Here is a 23197-nt window from a genome sequence, read left to right on the forward strand (position 1 = left end):
CTCTTTCCATTCTAGATTATTAAGGAGTTGTAATATGTCCGTGGTGTCTTTAAGGTAGGAAGGTAGAGATTTTACATATTTTTGCAAGAAATTGTCGATGTATTGTGATAAGTTTGCAGTTATAGACCCTATTCCAGATATTATGGGCCTACCAGGTGGATTTGTGAGATCTTTATGTAGTTTTGGCAGGTAATAGAATACAGGTATTTTCGGGTATTTGGGACAGAGAAACTCAAATTCCTTTTTATGAATTATATTCTTACTTTGGGCTTCTTTTAGTAAATTTGTTAGTTTATTTTGAAACTTTTTTGTTGGATCCATTTTAATTTCTTGATAGGTATCTATATCTCCGAGGAGTCTGTTGGCCTCATTGATGTAACTTGTTGTGTCTAAAAGAACTATGCCTCCTCCCTTATCCGCAGCCTTAATTGTCAGTTCTTTATCTTTTTGTAGGTTTTGTATTATTGTATTTTCTTTTTTAGACAGGTTTCTTGGTCTATATTTACTATGTTTTAATTTTGCAATATCATTTTGTACAAATTTTTCAAAAAGCTCGAGGTTTCTCCCTTTTTCATTAGTTGGGTAAAATTTTGATTTCAATTTGAAATTTGTATGTTTTATTTCTGGGGTTATTGTTTCTGGGGTTATTGTGGTTATTCTATTTGAAGTTAATTGTCTTTCGATTGGGTTTTTTGCAAAGAACCTTTTTAAGGTTAGTTTTCGAACGAATTGACTGATGTGTATATGTGTGTTGAATTTATTCATTTTGGCTGTAGGGGCGAAGCTTAGACCTAATTGTAACACTTTTTCTTCATCTTTTGTCAGTGTTTTACTGCTCAAATTAAAAATCCCTATTGTAGTGTTTACTTTGTTTTCTTGACATACTCCATATTGTTTTGTCACTTTGTAATTGTATACGGTAATTATAGGGAAGATTACCTGTGAAGGAGCTTTAAGATCAGATTCCAGGCGCAGTTTCTTATATATCTGTTTTTCACAGTTAGACAGCACTAGATCATGTGTGTCATATAGATAACATAGTGCTCAATCCCGTGGAGTTATTTATGAGTCAGCACTGATGGGCTAAAATGCAAGTCTGTCAAAAGAACTGAGATAAGGGGCAGTCTGCCGAGGCTTAGATATAAGGTAATCACAGAGGTGTGTGTGTGTGAGAGTTTGTGTGTAATTTCAGTGTGTGTGTTTGTGTATGAGTGTTTTTTCTTGGTGTGTGTGTAATTTCTGTACAGTTTGTCAACTTCCTGTTTGAAATTTTGTTGATTCCTAAATATCCCTTATTTTTTTTTCCAATAAAACCCTATCATCACTATAACCCTTCCTTGTATCTACTGCTGTTGTATCACAAAACCTTTCCCTATAGTTCCTCATATTGGTTGATATATTTCAATATGGCGCCCCTTATTTTTCAATGTAAATCCCCATAATACTTGGCAAAATATCTAGATTTTTACCAACCTGCTCCATCTTGATAAGAAAACAATCAATAAAATCTCTTGGGTCATCAGGATCTAGTGATTTCTGGTTGACCAACACTCTGTCTTGTATATAGCCAATCAGTTCTTCAGATACGTTAACGATCTTTTGGTGTGGCCCTGGAATGTATTTCATTAGTCCAGGAATGGTGTCCTCCAACTGCAACAACACAGAGTTAATTTAGCATTCAAATATGAAATAGCCGTATAAAAAATGTTGGCAGCAATACACTACCCGTATTTAACCCCTTAGTGACCACAGCACTTTTCAATTTTCTTACCGTTTGGGGTTTGGGACCAGGGCTATTTTTACATTTCTGCAGTGTTTGTGCTTAGCTGTAATCTTCCTCTTACTCATTTACTGTACCCACACATACAATTTTTCTTGCCATTAAGTGGACTTTCTAAAGATATTTTCATCATATCTTATAATTAACTATAAAAAATATATAAAATATGATAAAAAAATGGAAAAAACACACTTTTTCTAACTTTGACCTCCAAAATCTACAACCACCACCAACAAAAAAACCATGCTAATCAGTTTTTATATTACCCAATGTTTACACTTTGCAAGTTCCAAACCATCTTTTTCCCACAAGATTAGCAATAGTTAATATCCCTTGACATGTATATATTTTTTTTAGTAGACAACCCAAAGTATTGATCTAAGTCCATTTTGGTATATTTAATGCCACCATTTCACCACCAAATGCGATCAAATAAAAAAAATAGTTAACTTTATCACAAACTTTAGGTTTCTCACTGAAATTATTTACAAACAGCTTGTGCAATTATGGCATAAATGGTTGTAAATGCTTCTCTGATATCCCCTTTGTTCAGAAATAGCAGACATATATGGCTTTGGCGTTGCTTTTTGGTAATTAGAAGGCCGCTGTGCACCACACTTGTATTATGCCCAGAAGTCAAAGGATTAATTAGGTAGCTTGTAAGGATAATGTTTAGCTTTAGTGTAGAGATCAGTCTCCCACCTGACATATCCCACCCCCTGATCCATCCTTGAACCCCCTCAAACAGCTCTCTTCCCTCCCCCACATCACAATTGTCACCGCCATTTTAACTCCCCCTTTCCCTCTCCCTCCATCCCATCACCTATAATGTAAATGATTTTAAAGTACTAGTGCGCGCGCACACACCAGCCACCCGTGCGCTCCCAACCACCTGTGCGCACTGGATCAGGAAGTGGCCGACCACCCACCACCCTGCTATGGCTCCCACCCACCAATAATTGGCACCATTGCTGGACGATGCAGAGAGGGCCACAGAGTGTCTCTCTTTGCATCGGTGGGTAAAAAAAAAGGTATTGCCGTGATGCCTCAATATCGATGCATCACTGCAATACCTTGAAAGCATCTAGAAGCGATCACGATCGCTTCCACCGATTGAAACCCCTGAGGACGCACAGGGTACGTCCTTGGTCCTTGACTGACAGTTTTTGTAGGACGTACCCTGTACGTCCTTGGTCGTTAAGGGGTTAAAGGGACACAAAACCCAAAAATGTCCTTTCATGATTCAGATAGAGCATGCAATTTTAAGCAACTTTCTAATTTACTCCTATTATCGATTTTTCTTCGTTCTCTTGGTATCTTTTTTGAAAAAGCAGGAATGTAAGCTTGTATGCTGGCCCATTTTTGGTTTAACACCTGGGTAGCACTTGCTGATTGGTGGCAAAGAGCTGGCATGTGGCAGTGTGATGAACACTGCTTCCTAACTATCAGCTGTAGGCTCGTTCATGTGAGCCTGTAAGCAAAGAGCCTCCAAAGATGCATACGCAGCTTGATAAATGGAGGCCTTTGTTTACAGATGTAAGGAAATTGAATGAAATTGTATCTACAATTTGCATGGTGTTAAAGTCAAGAGTATCATATACATTAATAGTTACACCGAAATATGTTTATCACTTAATTATTAATGGCACACTGTTTAAAATAAGGATGTGCATAAAACTATTAAGCCGTGCCCCCAATAAAAAATTTAGTTTTATGGAATATCTCAGCTGTGTATTCCAATTAAATATTAGGGTATTATATGAATATTAATAAATAATAATAAGATTATCGTCAGCAGTACCTCCAAAATAATATTGTGTAATTTCAGCAGTGTACTTCAAAATAATAATGTTGAGATGTTCAGTAATAATTGACAATAAAATTATTATTTAAAATTAATATTTAATCCCAATTAAAATATGTTCCTAAATTCTGATAGGTGAAGACTATAGAAACAGCGACTATATTTATGCAGTAATCAGGAGTATCAATTAGGTATAAATATATAACTGATTTATTACAATATTAAAATATAAAGTAAGCTATAGAAATATTGAAATTAATTAATATTCAATTTAATTGTTTGTTACCCTGGATATGGACACAATATTATTTAGAAATTAACCTTAAATATCATATATCACAAATGAAATTTACTAGAACAATTTATAACTAGCCGGTACCATCAACCAAATAATCTAAAATATGGCTTACTTAACAACGCTTGGCTAGCGAATATAGGCCAAATATTTCAATAAAAATCTTAACTAAAATTCAATAGGTCTAATAGAATTAATCAATGAATAGGAAGAGATTAAAATAAAACATAATGCTTAAAGATGCTTTAAAGTATATTAAAAGGAGGCGGAGCCTGGAGGGCCATGGAGTGAGACATAGTTTATAGCAGCTTTATTGCAGCTCCGCGTAAAGTCGAGATTAAGGGGACCAGCAAACCTCATTTTGCTATCAGAGCCCATCAAAGGGGGGGGAATATGTCCTGGGGCTCATAGCCCGGAGAGCAGCAGCAAGACCGAGTCCGGAGTGAAGCGGGGTGGATATACACCTCCCGGAATCTCCCTCAGCATCGGGTGCGGCGGCCATCTTGGGAACCACGCGGTCATTTAGATGGCCACTATTACCGGGTTGTGAAGCTCCGATAAGAGATAGAGGACACCGGATCTACAAAGGGGTATGCTTATATACAGCTCAATATTATGTCTGCCAGGAAGCCTGCTAAGGCCCCTCAGGGAGGCAAAGCTACTGCCATGCACCACTTCTTTAGGCAGGTGAAGGGGGATAAGCTACAACAGCCCAAAATGCAGAGATTGAGGAGGAGGCAGATTCAGATACCAATATGTCAGACTCCCAAGCGGATCAGACTCCAGTGACTAAAGCTGTTAGTCTCCAAACAAGACATCTCTAATACTTTAAATAAGCTTTGGGAGAAGATGGATGCTATGCAAAATTCAATCACAAGTAGTTTGGCAGACATTAAACAAGACATACAGGATCTGGGCAATAGGGTCTCCACCTACGAAGATGGTGAAACTACGGTGCTGGAGGGGTTTAACTCTATGTCTCAGAAGGTGGAGGCTCAGAGGCAAGAGCTAGAACTGATCCACGACAGAATGGAGGATATAGAAAATTGCAGCCCTAGGTGCACTATACGGCTGAAGGGAATCCCTGAGTCAGTGGCCCCAGAAGAGCTAGACCGTTATCTGTCTCAACTGTTTCAGGCTATTACAGGACACACAGAGGAAGTCTGCTTTCAGATGTAAAGGGCTCATCGGGCTCTCAGGGCTAAGACTAAGGGGGATGCCCCACCCAGGGATGTTATAGTACGCATGTTTTGCTTTAAGGAGAATGAGGCTGTTTTGGCGGCCTCTAGGAAGAACCAGACCTTCAAGTTTCAGGGGTCGGTGATCCAGTTCTTCCAGGATTTATGTGTACAGACATTACAGAGGAGAAGTGCCATAAGACCTCTCACACTATTGCTACGGAAAAATTATATCAATTACGGATGGGGTTTTCCTTTGCACTGATCATTTGCCATAAAATGGAACTACATTCACCATAAGGTAAGGCTCTGGACATCCCGGATGTCTGTGAGCACTTGAGCCTGGAGGCCCCTCGGATGCCTTCTGACCAGAATTAGTCAAGTAGCACAGATCATGGTAGGGCCCGCTCCTTAACACAGAGACCAAGCTGGCTGAAGAATACCAAAAAGAAGCAAAAGACCTGAGTTCCTTCATGGCTGAGCTGTGGAACTAAATACCTGGGGTCTCTTCCTGACCTAGGGCCTCTACCTACCACGGATCAACAAGATTCAGATGAGTATGAGAACATTACTGTCAGTTACAAGGCTAAGTTGGTATGGGTCTAAGGGACTGTAATCTCTGGGGGGGTAGTAATGGATGTAAGGAGAGAGAAGAGAAGGTTTCGGAAAGTCTGGAATTTGGATATTCGCTGGGACATTAAGCCACATAGGTTACCTGAGGACAAATATATGACTTTGGGGCTAAGGGGAGTGGTGGGGACTATGTGTCCTAATAAAAGGGATTGTGATACTTCTAGACCCTTAAGATGTATATAGCTCCCTTGATCTCAAACTGTATATTTTCGTATAAAAATTTCAATTACACGATTGTTGTTATGCATGTAAGGTAAGATACTGTTTAGAAATGCTTACTAGCAGGACATGGGCACCAGGCTCAGGCTCTGTCCTTGCTTTTAAATTTACAGGGTTGAATTGTTTAATTTGTTTATCACTGTGGTACTAGGCACTACACCAGATGGAAACGTAAGGGTATAGTTGACAGCCAGATAGGTAGGACCTGACCGATGGCTAAGAGTATTAGGATTATCTCACACAATGTGAGGCCTCAATACAGATGTGAAGCGTAAAACAGCACTCACTCAGTACTCGAGAGCTAGGGCAAACCTCATACTTCTACAAGAGACCCACTTCACAAGTACAGTTATCCCTAAATATTGGTCGAAACAGTTTCCCCTGCAGTATCACTCAACAACGGATAAAAACAATAAGGGGGATTTCCATTCTCATTCATCAATCACTACAGTTTCACACTGAGGAAGTGATCACAGATCCCAATGGGAGGTTTCTTATAGTTAGAGGGTGCATTCAAACTACCCCAGTTACCATATGTAATGTGTATGCACCAAATGAGAAACAGGACATATTCTTTAAGAAAATCGTACACCTCCTGACACAATGGTCCCATTCCCGAATCATCTTAGCCGGGGATTTTAATATCTCACTAGCCCCACTTAGGAACACAGCGACAGTAAATTTAACTAACAAACAATATAGACACAATTCTATCGCAAGGGCCATCAGGGACTCCTTAGCTATGCATAACTTACTGGACACATGGGAGGCTAAATATGGTGCGACACTTGATTATTCATTCTACTCATATGCACATAGAACATACTCTAGGTTGGATTATATTTTTGTGAGCCAAACATTGATACGAAATGTTATATCATCGTCTATACAGCCATGTGTGTGGTCAGACTATTCACTCATACAATTAGAACTGAGGGGTATTATCAACATTCATAGGCAGCGCTCATGGACTTTTGATCCGACGGTTCTAGGACCTCCTCAAAGTCAACAGACTTTTTCTAGGATGATCAGAGAATACAGGGCCTTGAATGCGGTGACAACCACTAACTCCCTTAACACTTGGGTGGCACATAAACCATACCTTAAAGGCTTGTTAATTAAAGAAAAAGCGAGATATATTAAGCAACACACAGAGAAAATAAACGCACTACAGACGGAAATTAGGGATTTGGAGAAGAGTCATCAACAGACACTATCAGTAGCTACTTTTAAAATACTTCAACTAAAAAGAAAGACATTGGCACATATTCTAGACTCTAATTCGATCAGAGCTATACAGAAATTGAAGGCTCATTATTTTATATACTCCAACAAGCCTGATAGATACTTAGCGCATAAAATAAGGTAGAAGGTTCAGAGCTTCTCTATCCCTATAATATTGAAATTGGACGGTACATGCACATCTGAGCCCCAAGAGATAGCTGATACTTTCGCAGATTACTACACTACTCTTTATGATGGCAAAAAAGTGGAACATACCCCTAATACACAAGATCTCCTTGATAAATTATTGGCAAATGCTTCCCTTAATAAAATAAGCAAGCAGGATAGTGATGAATTAAATGCGGACATCACAGGGGGGGGAAGATTCTTCTGGATCTCAAAGATCTGAAGGCAGGCAAAGCCCCGGGACCTGATGGCTTCCCTGGAAAGTATTACAAAATGTTCAAAGCAGATTTAGTACCCCACTTACAGAAATTTTGCAATGATGTCATGCAGGGAAGGGCTATCCCATCGGTGATGTTGAGCACCAAAATTGTGGTCATCCCTAAGGCTGATAAGAACCCCGAGAGATGTCAGAACTATAGGCCTATATCTCTGATAAACCAGGATGTTAAAATTCTCACTAAAATTCTGGCTAATAGGCTCAAGAAGATAGCTCCCAAAACTGGTCCACCCGGATCAGGTGGGCTTTATTTTGGATAGGGAGGCCACAGAAAATGTAAGGAGGACGGTGTCTCTGATTGATTATTTGAAGGGAAGAGGAATGCCTTCTCTGCTCCTTTCTTTGGATGCGGAGAAGGCGTTTGATAGAATTGACTGGGGGTATATTATCTCAGTTCTGACGGAGATGGGTTTCGGGGGGGGGGGCATTTGTCAAGGATATAAGAGGGCTATATTCTACTCCAACAGCAGTCATTAGAGCAGCGGGGTTTCAATCCAAGACTAAAGATGTGCTAAATGGTACCCGTCAGGGATTCCCCTATCACCAGTTCTCTTTGCCATGTGCATGGAGCCATTGGCGGCAAGTATAAGAAATAACCCGGATATCTCAGGGGTGGTTGTTAAGGATTCAGAATATAAATTATCGCTTTTCACTGATGATGTTCTGTTGAATCTGACTAGACCCCTGATATCTTTGACCAACCTCTATAAGTCCCTTCAGGATTTCTCCCTTGTTTCGGGCTACAAAATTAACTTAGACAAGTGTGAGGCATTGCCCCTGAACATACCACCACAGACTAAAAAAATTGATTGAGGCCAACTTTGAGTTTACCTGGGCTAATAAGTCTATCACCTACCTGGGTATCAAATTATCAGATTCACACTGCCATCTTCACGGCGTAAACTATGTCCCACTTTAAAATGCCATTAATAGAGACTTGAAGAAGTGGAAACCCCACAAATTCTCATGGTAGGGGAGGCTGTCGGGGATTAAAATGAATATTCTCCCAAGACTATTAGGGCACTTCCGATAGCTGTACCGAAATCGGAGCTACAGAAACTACAAGCTTCCCTAAACAGTTACTTGAGGGGGGATAGAAGGGGGAGGATAGCCTCAGACATACTAACTATAGACACAGACGATTAGGAGGTGTAGGTCTCCCGAACCTTATTGACTACTATAATGGGGCTAGGTTGGCTCAGGACTCTCTACTAGGTAGGAATGATTGCAATATTTTGTGGACCAGACTTGAGGCAGATCTAAGGGGTTATGAATATCCTGAAGACATAATATGGGATTGGGACCACACAGTGGACAGTCATTCTTACAGGATTCAGGCCGCAGTGGACACAGTTAGGGGCTGGAAACTACTTACAGGACCTCTGAAGTTGATACATGTGAATTCTAGGGCCAGACCACTTAGGCTTTTACTACACCCAGAACTATGCACACAGGTGGGGAAGTGGACAATAAGGGTCTTTATAGAGTAGCTGACTTTCTGGAGGGAAACCACATACGGACATACTCAAAAATCCAAGACACTATCCGGCCACTGAAACTACACTGGTTTCTCTACCTACAGGTTTTCTCTGCCATGCAGAAATATTGTTCCCCTTGGGCTTCACAGACACCCACTACACTAGAACGCATCTGTAGTTACCCAGTTAGATTGAGGAAACTCATCTCGATAATATATCTGGCCCTACAGGGAGCTAAAACCACAACTCACTCAACCATAGTATCTAAATGGGAGCAGGACTCAGGACTTGACCTCCCCAGAGATAAATGGGATATGATTCTATTTGACTCGAGTAAGGGACTAATCAGTGCGGATCTCAGAGAAAATTGCATGAAGACGTTGTTTAGGTGGTATCTTACCCCAGCGAGGACATGCCATTTTATCCCAAACGGTTCCAATCAATGCTATAGGGGATGTGGGACTAGGGTGACATATATCCACATGTGGTGGGAGTGCCAAGTGATTAAATCTACCTGGGAGCGGCTCATGGGGCTTCTGAGTGAGGTTTTGGGGGAGTCAATAACACTGACACTCCTAAATCACAGACTTAAGCCATATAATAAAGTGACCAACACGTTCATACGGACCCTGTGTACTGCAACTAGGATCTGTATAGCAGGACATTGGAAGACGGGAGCACCAGCCTGGGCCGAGGTACTAGATAAGGTTGAACACATATACACTATGTCAGAGATAGCGGCCAAAATTCAGGGGACCAGGGAGCATTTTACTACAATATGGTTCTACTGGACAATGTACAAAGCGATAAGATAGAGTAGTGTGTTGACAGTCAGGTCATACGGTAGGGAGAGGTTTTTGACGAATAAGAGTACTACCCATTTTCGATAGTCTGGACACACTTGTTAAGGCTCATTAGCTCCTAGGGGAGAGAAGAGACTGGGCAGAATTAGAAACTGGTGCAGTGCCCACCATTACGTGCCACAGAATTGTTTTGTTTGTTTTGGAACTTTGGTTTTGTTCCATGGAATGTGTTATTACAAAACAAAATAAAAATCTTTCAGGGAATGTGTTGATCAACAGGTTACCTATTGTAGAATTTCAGTGTACAATCTTACATGTACGGATAGGAGATGATGTAAGAGCTTCTGGTTTGTATAATTGTCTTTTGATTATTGTTGGCTCTTGTCTCATGTAGAAGCATGTATAGTAACAGTTGCTATGTTATATACTGAATTCTTTGACTCTAATAAATAAATATTTCAACATAAATTATATTAAAATAATTCAGCTGTAGTTACTATAGTAGTTACCTTTGTAATAACTATACAATGCTTAATCAATAGTTTTAAATTAACTAAATGCAAATATAACTATTATCTAGAAGATACTGTTTTATAAGATATTAAATTATAAATATAAAATACACTTTTAAATCACAATAACCTCAGATATTACACTATTGTCTATTATACATTAATAGATAGCAAGATTTGAGATTGTCTACACCCAGAGTTCCCCTGTCATACAGGAGGATATTCCACTATATAGCAAGAAAAGGGATAGCCCAGGGCTCTCTCTCTCTTTCCACAAGAGTGTTCCAACAAGACTGTGTCAAACATAGTCAAAAGACTGTGTCTCCACAAAGAGTAAATGTATGTATATCACAGAAATTGAATGCCTCTGTATCACTAAAAGTGAATGCCTCTCTCTTTTTTTTTACAGTGTAGAACTTTTTTTCCTCCCTCCATCCTTAATCATCCAGTGAAAAACATTCAGGGTGTGGTCAACAGCTCTCATAGGTCTATGCTTTTGCCAACCTGGTGAGTTAGATATCAAAGTGCAGCTATAAAGTGGTAGAGCGAGGTGTAAGAGTGCAGTTACATGGGGGTAAGCTATGTGTAATAGTGCAGTTACATGGGGGAAACTAGGTGTAAGAGTGCAGAGACATGGGGGTAAGCTAGGTGTAAGTGTGCAAGTTACATGGGGGTAAGCTAGGTGTAAGAGTGCAGTTACATGGAGGGAAACTAGGTGTAAGAGTGCAGTTACATGGGGGAAACTAGGTGTAAGAGTGCAGTTACATGGGGGAAACTAGGTGTAAGAGTGCAGTTACATGGGGGTAAGCTAGGTGTAAGAGTGCAGTTACATGGGGAAACTAGGTGTAAGAGTGCAGAGACATGGGGGTAAGCTAGGTGTAAGAGTGCAGTTACATGGGGGAAACTAGGTGTAAGAGTGCAGTTACATGGGGGTAAGCTAGGTATAAGAGTGCAGTTACATGGGGGTAAGCTAGGTGTAAAAGTGCAGTTACATGGGGGGAAACTAGGTGTAAGAGTGCAGTTACATGGGGGGAAACTAGGTGTAAGAGTGCAGTTACATGGGGGTAAGCTAGGTGTAAGAGTGCAGTTACATGGGGGTATGGCGAGGTGTAAGAGTGCAATTACATGGGGGTAGGGTGAGGTGTAAGAGTGTAGTAAGAGTGTAGTCACATGGAGGGGTGAAGCTTGGTGTATACAGTACTTATGTATATTAACTTTAAGAATATTTCATACATAAGTAATTTCATATAAAATCACAAATGTATATGCCTATATGAGTAAGCAAATTTCTCCCAGACATAATTGTGTATCAATAATTTCAGAGAGTTTCTCTTGTTTATAGATACACACGTGTGAAAATTAACTAGTTCCTGTAACCCTTCTTATATATGTATTATCTGTAGACCCACTGTCTTCATTACAACAGGGATTCTGTGATCTTGTTGTAGAAGGTTAAATTAAATTGGAGATTCCCATCTTAGACCACAGTGTGATAAAGGTTCCTGGAAGTGACAGCCTTACAATTTGAGCAAATGTATTTTCTTTATTCTCTTTAGATAACCTAGCCTGTGTATATTTTAACAGCAAGAGGTTGGGATCATGTAGTCTAAGTCAGGTCTAGGTCAGGAGAGTTGATAAGACCTTGGGGTAAATTTAACAAAGGTCGAGCAGACACGATTCTCTGTTGCGAAACATGTCTACTTGACCTCGCTAAATGCCGACAGCATATGCTGTCGGCATTTAACATTGCCCAAGCATTTCTGGTGAAATGCTTCAATGCTGACCCCTGCTCACTGGTGGCCAATTGGCCGCTAGCAGGGGCCGTCAATCATCCCAATCGGATCGGGATGATTTCAGTCCGCCACCTAAAAGGTGGCCAAGTTACGAGTGCTGCTTCTTAACTTCCGTTTCAAGTGGACCTGAAATGATGGGGCTCCGAAGCAGCATCCGCTGCTTAAATAAATGGCCCACCAAGTGTAAAAAACAATTTCTTATGTCAATTAGGCAATGTCATAATACAATAAGTAGTTTTATATCATTTTTAGTACTTTTGTTTACATAGCTTCATCAGAGAGAAAATACAGTGCTGTAAATAAAGTAACAGTTGCTTTAATAAATATAGACTAGTATTTGCATTTTAGAAAACAAAAAACAAACCAAATAGTATAAAATAATTTATTCACCAAGTATAAAAAAAATAACATATTTTTATCCACTGCCCGTATGTATGATTACACGCTCAAGTAAGCGTGTAATGCCCGCCCCTTCTCTCGCGTGACTAATCGCGTGAGAGAAGGGACCGTCAATTACTGAAAGCGAGTGAGCTGGTTTTCAGAATAATTCTTTATTTTGGAATTCTGTATTTGAGGATTTGTACCTGTATACACCCCTCTGAGGAAGCGTATAAGTGAAATGCGACCGCGTCAGGGGCTTCGTGTTTATTTTAATTGCATTCTGTTCATTTTAGACTATCTACTAATTGATATTTTTATTTGCTGTCGTAACATTTGTTGTAATATTTGGGGCATATTGTAAGAAGGATGGGGAAGGGATATATAGCATATGTAGTGTAAAAAAAGTGGCTTATCTACCCATATATAAGGCAATACAGGACATAGTTCCTAAAAAGAGGCTCTTACATTTACCTAATATTGTTGCTTTTACCTTCCTCCTCATATGTGATAGATAACCTAAAATCAGCAACATTGAAGTACTTTATACAGAGTTGTGTTTTTAACTATTTTTCTGGCACACTAGATACAACTTTTATTTTTGCTGCCTTTTTTAAAGTGAAGGTAAACTTTGGTGAATGAAAGCCTGTTTTTTTAAAATACTATTAAAAACAAGGGCACTTTCATTCATCAAAGTTTACAAAGCAGACGTTTTGATTAAAAAAATTACCTTTTTTTCTTTTCACAGCTACAGCAGTTTTCCCCTCCTGGAAATCCTCTCTTCACACGTCAGCAATGACTAATCTGGCTTCCTCCAATCACAGCTTTCCCCCCAGGGTGGTTATTGCCTGAGGCCATGCTGTGATTGGAGGAAGCCGGATTAGTCATTGCTGACGTGTGAAGAGAGGATTTCCAGGAGGGGGAAGCTGCTCTGGCTGTCAAAACGGCTGCTTTGTAAACTTTGATGAATGAAAGTGCCCCTGTTTTTAATAGTATTTTTAAAAAACGGACTTTCATTCATCAAAGTTTACCCTCAATGTAACTATAACTAGTAAAAGTTAAATTTTAAGTGGAAAAATATATACTTTATGTGTAGAAAGAGCATACTTTTCCCTATTCTCTCAATAGGGTTTTTTTCCTTAACATATATGTTTAATCTTACTCTCTAATGCATAATTGACTCATTTATTTGCATTGTTACCTGTCCCCAAGTTGAACTCATAAGACTGAAAGTCTCCTCCACTAAGCTGAGAAGCTTTAATAATCTCTCGTCCTTGCATTCAAGGCTGCTTCCAAAAATAATAGAGAGAAATACCTTGGCTACGGAAATCACAAACATTTTAGATGGATTAACTGGTGACCCTAAAAAAAATTAAAAAAAAGTTCAACAATATTTATATACATCTGTCAATGTAAATCAATAGGACAACTAAAAAAAAGGGTTATGGACAATATGTAATGTAATTCGATTTTAGGCAAAATATCAGTCAAAATGCAAAAGAAAGTTATTTATTTTTTGTTACCCAAGGTATTACAGATAAAGCAGATATTTTTTAACAAAAACGTGTTAGATTTCCTGATACTAACATTACTGATTTTTTGCAACTATAGGTAAAAGAGCCCCCGTAATATTAACAGCAATTATTGTTGGTAGTGTCAACATGAAAATTTCTTATACAAGTCATAAACGTATGCTAGCACACAGATAAATACAGTTTAATGTATGGTCTCACTGGGACCAAAATTAGGACTGGGGCTTTTTAAGGCAGAGGAGCCCCCCCTTTTGTTATTTAACTATACCCCAAAAAGTATAATGTACTAGTTTGATTTACAAAACACTGTCACTGTATTTTGTAAATTGGTTTGCTACTAAAGGGATACTAAACCCAATTTTTTTGTTTCATGATTCAGATAGACCAGACAATTTTAACCCCTTAACGACTGACGACGTGCAGTTAACGACAAGGACGTACCCTGTATGTCGTCAGTCTGGAAAGTGGTGGAAGCAATCCTGTTTGCTTCCAGCCGCTTTCCGGTTATTGCAGGGATGCCTCGATATAGAGGCATCCCTGCAATAACCTTCCTTGGCCATCCGATGCAGAGAGAGCCACTCTGTGGCCCTCTCTGCACCGGACATCGATGGCGCACAATAAGGCAGAGGGGGAGGGTTAGAGAGCTGTTTGGGGGGGATCAGAGAGGTTGGGGGCTAAGGGGGGATCCTACACAGCAGCATATGTAAATATGCTATAAAATGTTTTTAAAAATGAAGATACCTTTTATTTTAATACTGGCAGACGTTCTGCCAGTACTTAAGATGGTGGGGACAATTGTGGTGTGGGGGAGGGAAGAGAGCTGTTTGGGAGGGATTAGGGGGTCTGATGTGTCCGGTGGGAGGCTGATCTCTACACTAAAGCTAAAATCAACCCTGCAAAGCTCCCTACAAGCTACCTAATTAACTCCTTCACTGCTGGGCATAATACACGTGTGATGTGCAGCGGAATTTAGCGGCCTTCTAATTACCAAAAAGCAACGCCAAAGCCATATATGTCTGCTATTTCTGAACAAAGGGGATCCCAGAGAAGCATTTACAACCATTGTGCCATAATTGCACAAGCCGTTTGTAAATAATTTCAGTGAGAAACCTAAAGTTTGTGAAAAAGTTTGTGAAAAAGTTTGTGAAAAAGTTTGTGAAAAAGTGAACGTTTTTTTTTTATTTGATCGCATTTTGCTGTAAAATGGTGGCATAAAATATGCCAAAATGGGCCTAGATCAATACTTTGGGTTGTCTACTACACTACACTAAAGTTAAAATTAACCCTAGAAGCTCCCTAATTAACCCCTTCACTGCTGGGCATAATACACGTGTGGTGCTCAGTGGCATTTAGCGGCCTTCTAATTACCAAAAAGCAACGCCAAAGCCATATATGTCTGCTATTTCTGAACAAAGGGGATCCCAGAGAAGCATTTACAACCATTTGTGCCATCATTGCACAAGCTGTTCATAAATAATTTCAGTGAGAAACCTAAAGTTAGTGAAAAAATGTACGTTTTTTTTTATTTGATTGCATTTGGCGGGGGAAATGGTGGCATGAAATATACCAAGATGGGCCTAGATAAATACTCGGGGTTGTCTACAACACTACACTAAAGCTAAAGGTGTTTTTAAATAATTTCAGGGAGAAACCTAAAGTTTGTGAAAAAATGTGTGAAAAAGTTAACGATTTTTTTTATTTGATCGCTTTTGGAGGTGAAATGGTTGCATGAAATATACCAAAATGGATCTAGATTAATACTTTGGGATGTCTTCTTAAAAAATATATATACATGTCAAGGGATATTCAGGGATTCCTGAAAGATATCAGTGTTCCAATGTAACTAGCGCTAATTTTGAAAAACAAAATGGTTTGGAAATAGCAAAGTGCTACTTGTACTTATTGCCCTATAACTTGAAAAAAAAGCAAAGAAGATGTAAACATTGGGTATTTCTAAACTCAGGACAAAATTTAGAAACTATTTAGCATGGTTGTTTTTTTGGTGGTTGTAGATGTGTAACAGATTTTGGGGGTCAAAGTTAGAAAAAGTGTGTTTTGTTTCCATTTTTTCCATAGTAAATTATAAGATATGATGAAAATAATGTTATTTTTAGAAAGTCCATTTAATGGTGAGAAAAAACGGTATATAATATGTGTGGGTACAGTAAATGAGTAAGAGGAAAATTACAGCTAAACACAAACACTGCAGAAATGTAAAAATAGCCTTGGTCCCAAACGGACAGAAAATGGAAAAGTGCTATGGTCATTAAGGGGTTAAGCAACTTCCTAATTTACTCCTATTATCAATTTTTTTCTTCATTCTCTTTCTATCTTTATTTAAAAAGCAGGAATGTAAAGCCTAGGAACCGGGACATTTTTGGTTCAGAACCTGGGTTATGCTTGCTTATTGGTTTGCTAAATGTAGCCACCAATAAACAAGCACCAGGGTTCTGAACCTAAAATGGGCTGACTCATAAGCTTCACATTCCTGATTTTTAAATAAAGATACCAAGAGAACCAAGAATAATTGACAATAGAAGTTAATTAGAAAGTTTATTAAAAATTGCATGCTCTATCTGAACCATGAAAGAAAAAAAACTGGGTTTAGTATCCCTTTGAATAGTAAAAAGGAAAATATAATATATTTATTTTTTTTTATAGGAGATCCAATTGCAATTACTCCTTATCAACTACCACAGGCACCCAATGCACACACAAAGCAGCCCAGCAATCAACAATCGAACAGAAACAGGCACCCACAGACATCACCTGGCACCATCAATATTTGTTTCTTCTCTGTGACTATCTTCCTTCCCCCTTGCTAAGTCCAGACCAGAAAATATTCACTTGCACAGACCTTCTGTACATATTTGGTTTAAGGTTTTTCTGAACACCAGTATGGTGGCCATTTTGAAAATCCTGAAACCAAAAAGGCACATTTCTAATCTTAAAAGAAAATATACCCACAGGAGTATAAATAGGGGCGCTATCAATGTATACAAAATAATCAATAATACAATATAAACAAAGTCAAGGTAACATACACGTATAGCTATATATATATATATATATATATATATATATATATATATATATATATATATATATTAAAACTATAGCAGAATGTCACCAGTAGGAGGATTGCATACAGGGGATCCAGGTAATCAAAACCTATATGTAACAAGATTGTCCCACAGAACTTAATAAGTCCAATGAGTATCCAATATTTTGCTAGAAAGAAATGAGGCAGCTCTCCTCGAGGTATAAGGCCATCCACAATGAGTTATTCTATAAAAAGACAGAGATGGCGCCACATACCATAATTCTGTGTGATATGTCAGAATAGAAGTTGAAACTCTGATACACTCACGTTTTGTGAAGCACCAGTGAAGCACAGTCCGGTATAACTCTCCTCTCAAGCTCAGAATCCCAATCACTATATATGCGTGATACTTGTAGGTCAATTTCACTGTTTCACCTCCAGTAATTAGAGGGTTAAACAGGCATGGAAATCCAAAAGAGGCAAAGTAGCAAGTTGTATATATAAAAAGTGTTTTATTCACACATTAAAAACACAGCAACGCGTTTCTCAGTAACCAGTACTGTTTCCTCAGGCTGATAAAACTATACTAAACTTGCTACTTAATATACACTAATCTAGCCAATGAAAATGGCTGTTTAACCTAACCCTAATTTCCCTTAATTAGTCACATGATTTTTGTATGGGATACAATAGGACAACAAACAGCAACATTAACACTTTCAAAATGCTGAATCAAAATGCTGAATCATAATAATACACATACTGAATCATAATAGTAAACGATATGCATTTAATTCTAAAATGTATAAGAACAATACATATGAGAACTTAATCGTATATGCACAAAAAACATAACAATACAGGTATTTCTCAAACATCCGCAATGATATGTGTTGACATTACAAAGCATGCAGTTACAATTGATATTATACGCTCGCAACCTGTGTGGAATCTGTATCATTCTTCAATATAGGGGCACAATATGAAAAGTATCCCTGAACATAAGTTCAAAATTCATCATGTAAACAATTCATCAAAAATTCATCATCTAAAAATGGACATATATAATCAAGCATAAAATATCAATACAATAACAGACCATCATTAACCTACTATTGTCCTGAAGCCTATGATGAGCTAATGTCGGACAGAAATGTAGATAATGTGTATACATATAGGTCTTAACTTACTAGCTATTTGATTTATTTTATACATTTCTAAGCTTGTCATATGCTGTAAGTCCTCTTTTGCTGGAGTGAGGGAACCCAGAGGGGCAAGACGCGAATAAGATGGAGCGTGGGCACCAATGGCCCTCTCTGTAACAATTCCACTACTGATTGAGGTGCCAGAAGTGGCCCCTACATATTTGGGCCTAGTCTCAATTTAGACCACTGAGACTCTTCTAGGTATGCCCCCACCCAACGAGCAAGACACAGGTAGACCCAAAATTACAGTTGACAGCCATTGCAAGGAGAATCAATTTGAAGTAATGCTGGTGGCAGGACACTTATCTTGATTGGGCCTAGATTAAAGCATCACAAAGAATAGAAAATAGAAATGGCAATTTAAAATGAAGTAGCCGATTATCTAAACCTCACCAGATCAGACATGTTTTTTTCAAGCTGCCGTTGTGGAATTATTATAAAAAAGGGTCAGTCCCTGCAAATGGCGTGATGCCTCCTATATAATGTAATGGAGTTTGCTAGAAAGAGATATTCGCTCCATAGGGTAGAGTTAGCAATGAGCAGGGGGCACACTTTAAAAATGACTATGAATACAAAAGTATTAAAAATGATACAAAACTCCATGTTTAAGCTGTATTATGACATGTAAACCATGGAGACTCATCAATATGGGCAACAGAGGCACTGCCCCACAAAATAGTGTACTCTTCAAAAATAAAAAATTTGACCCTATAAAAAAAAAGTGGTTCATATTTGCATTAATTCCTCTCTCTGGGTTTCTCTATATTATGGGTATGTTATTATTTAAAGGGGTGGCTGGCAGTTTTCACTGGGTCAGAGGTCATTGGAAAAAGAGGAGTTTACAAAATAGAGTTTGGGAAGATCCTAGCCGCCCCCCCAGGTCAAAATTTTACCAGCCACCATTGCATGTAAATATTGCCTAAATGACATATGGGCAAGATTACAAGTTGCACGCTATAAGGTTTCCGCGCAATGTGGTCTTTTCACAATCAATTTTTATTGCTCAGGTAATACAAGTCTTGAAAAATCACGATTGCACATGCGAGCTTTGCGCAATAAAAAAGTTTCACGAAACACTTCCAAAATACATAACAATGTACAGTTGCACTCATATTAACACTGTCTCATAAAAATTATTAAAAAAAAAATATTGCACACAAAAGTACAAGATCTCGGGTGACGCAGGGATTTTACATTGATCTCGAGATATCTAGATATATATATATAGAAAGAAAGAAAAAAAGAATATACAATAGGATAGTTACTTCCCTTTAGTTAGAACCGCTGCCTTCCAAACAGTCTCTCTCAAAGCTGTACAAACAATGTATATTGGCAGATAGAGGTGACTGTTCTAAGGGATCTGCAAATGATTTTCCTCTCTGTTTCACAACAGACAGACAACCCTAGGAATAAATTTAAAAATGCCTCGAGATTCTATCCCAGCTACAGCAAAGGTCCTAATATTGAAGTTTTTTGGTAGAATGTTAATGAGAGATATTAAAAATGTACTAAGGAAAAATAAAAATTGCAATCTAAGTAAAAAGGAATTTGATATACTAAATCATTTAAACAAAGGGAAGATATCATCATCAAGGAGGCTGATAAGGGTGGAGGGATAGTGATTATGGATAGAGAATATTATCTGGAAAAGTCAAACAGAATTCTGGGTGATCCCGATACATATACAATATTAAAAAATAATCCCAAAAAATAATTACTAATAATTACTTATAAATTATATAATCTTTTATTAGAAGCACAGAATCAGAAACTCATCTCTAAAGAAGAGTTTGATTTTCTATATAAGGAGGACTCAAAAACTCCTATTTTTTATTTTCTTCCCAAAGTCCATAAAAATGCAACTAGACCACCGGGTAGGCCTATTATTAGTGGCATTGATTCACTCACCTCCAACCTATCAGCCTTCATATATTATTTCCTTCAACCATATGCTCAACAGGCAAAATCATATTTAAAAGATACTAGACATGTTTTACAGATCTTAAATAATATCCCTTGAGAAGATAGTTTTATGTGGGTAACGATGGATGTTACCTCCCTCTACTCTTTTATGAGCAAAATAAAACATTTTATTTTTAAAAAGCCAGCTTTTTTTCTTTCCTGATCGTTGTCTTTTTGTGAAATCACCTGCTGTTTTTTTGTGTTTTTTTTTGTGATATCACCTGTGGAGCTGTTTGCCTGATATCATTCTGTGAGTATACTACACTTATAAATTAGGATGCACAGACATACTATGTCAATGTGATATTCTTTGAACACAGATACAGACAGAACCCCTTTTTGGGAAGATTGTGAAATCACCTGTGTAGCCGCTTGTTTGATGTTGCTCTGTAAGTATACTGCACTTATGTATTAAGGTGCTCAGACATACTATGCCAATTCTTTGAACACAGATACAGACAGAGTTCTTCTGGGAAAATTGTGAAACAGAGAGAAAAATCCTTTGGAGATCCATTAAAACCAGCGCCTCTATCTGCCAATATACATATATATATATATATATATATATATATATATATATATATATATATATATATATATACAGTATATATTCATATACATATCTTGCTATAAATAGATATACAGTATCTGTCCAAAAATCATAACATAGATGGAGAAATATCTATTTAGAATTCTATAAAACATATTCCGTTGCGAAAACATTTTCGCAATATGAAATATTTGCATTTTCATTTACACTTTTCAAGGAGAATACTTCAAGGGCTTTGCGCACCAGATTAGAGTTTTGTGTTTTTTTTTTCTATTTGTCTTCTCCATTGTCTTCTATGGGGAATACATTAACGCGCAGGCAATTTTGCAGTTTGCATTACGCTGCTTAATGCGCAACGCAAAATAAGTTATTTCTCAACTTGTAATAGCTGCGCAACCCCAAATGCGAAAAAGCCATAATTTGCACAGAATTTTCGCAACTGATTTGCCTTGCGACTTGTAATCTTGCCCATAACGTGTTGTTGTTTAGACTTGGGGGTAGATTTATTATGCTGCAGATGCAGCTGTTTCCACACGAGCCTTCAGGCTCACCGGAAACATAAGTTCGGAAGCAGAAGTCATAAGACCGCTGCTCCTTAACTCATCCTCCACCTCTGAGGTGGCGGACAGCAATCCGTATCCGATCGAGATGATTGATACCCCCTGCTAGAGGCCGACTGGCCGTGAATGTGGCCTTGTTCGCGATTTTGCTAGTGCAATTGCGATTTACACAAAAATCCTTACCGCAATCTCAGAACTGTGGTTAACTGTCTTCTGAAATTTAAAAGTTGCACAAAACATTGCAAAAATACATTACATACTACAGTTACACTAATAATAACACTATTCAGTAGATAAAAACATGATAAAACATATTTATTCAATATTCATATTTAATAACGATTTTAACTGTATTTACTGTATTTATTTCACATTTAGAAATGTGAATATGATATGTTGTTTGCGTGATGGGCAATTTTTTTTCTCCATTGACTTCTATGGGGAATGTGAAAATACGATATTTTTGCGCACTCGGGTGTTATTTTTTTTCACTTTTTTTGGGGGGGGGGGAATTGTAATTTGAACGCAACCCAACTAGTGCAAAAAAGCTTAACTCTAGCAGAGTTTTCACAATTGCGAAAAAAAATACTGCGCCACTTAGTGAATGCAAGAGAAATAATAAGTATGTTTTGCCCATGCTCAGAAAAGGCAGCATGTTGAAATGATAATAAAGGTTTTTAACTATGCTCTCTTATCTCTACAATGATAATTTCTAAGTGCTCAAATAGCAAGACCATAAGTAAATTGCTTTTCTTTAACACAATCTATTTCTTTTTATGTTTACTTTGATTTTATATATTTGTTTTTACTAAAGGATCATTACTTTTCACTTTAACTGATTAGATAGATGCAGTAGATTGATAGACAGATTATAGATAGATAGAGATGGATATATAGATAGATGATAGATAAATAGATAATGGAGTAAGGGTGAAAGACAACATATTGACAGGATGCCAAATAAGTTCTGTCTGCCAAATAAGTTACTTTGCAAACATTTCATTTTTTTATGAAGAATAAGCTGGTATGACATGAAGAGAATGAAATTAAAGAGAATGTTGAAGCAAGTCACTGTCACTGTTTTAATGCCTGGAACTGACCATTTAATTGTGAGATTTCCTTCACCAGATTCTGAGCCTCCTCATGAATCTTCACCTCTGTGCTTTTCTTCCCAAGTCCAAATTCCCTCAGGGTCTTAATAGCAAATGTTCTCATTTGCTGCCACCGCTCACCATTTGCAAAAGCAAATCCTGAAATAGATCAGTACATTATTATTGTATTAGGGTTTAAATACTCTATACACTATAAGAATAAAATATTGCAGACCTGAGCATTAAAGGTACACTGTACTATATAATTTGATGCCCCTTAACGTGTTCCAAATGACTTGTTACACATACTAGAGAACATTATGTTTTGCACGAGTGAAAAGGGGTTTATCTGGGCTCTTTGCATGCGTCAGATGTTTCTTGCGTATTACAGGTTGAAAGTAAACGCATTAGCTCGAGCGCAATTTAATTTAACTTGTGTCAGTATAGTGCGACATGAGAACCGTTACACAGACTAAAAAATTGCACAAAAACATCAAAATTATATTTAAAAGTACAATTACACTCATAATAACACGATCTAATAAAAAATATTTTTGAAAAAATGCAATATAAAGTTATAAGCGCTCAAAGATATGAGGCATGCAAAGGGCTTTAACATAGAGATATATACTTATACATGTTTAAATATATATATATATATATATTCATGTATTTATGTGTCTATATCTATTTA

At 37.8% G+C, this 23197-nt stretch overlaps 1 protein-coding gene across 1 annotated transcript in view; it reads right to left on the reverse strand.

Moving 5' to 3' along the window:
• The window catches only part of LOC128666874 (cytochrome P450 2G1), an 85083-nt gene that overhangs the window by 22104 nt on the left and 39782 nt on the right, over nt 1–23197 (reverse strand). Inside the window, exons 3-5 of the mRNA XM_053721677.1 lie at nt 22513–22662; nt 13762–13922; nt 1474–1650 (exon numbers count right to left, since the gene is read on the reverse strand). Coding sequence (XP_053577652.1) covers nt 1474–1650; nt 13762–13922; nt 22513–22662 — 488 coding nt within the window. The remainder of the gene's footprint in view (nt 1–1473; nt 1651–13761; nt 13923–22512; nt 22663–23197) is intronic.

The sequence above is a fragment of the Bombina bombina genome, chromosome 7 (assembly GCF_027579735.1).
Source record: "Bombina bombina isolate aBomBom1 chromosome 7, aBomBom1.pri, whole genome shotgun sequence".
Lineage (NCBI taxonomy): Eukaryota > Metazoa > Chordata > Amphibia > Anura > Bombinatoridae > Bombina > Bombina bombina.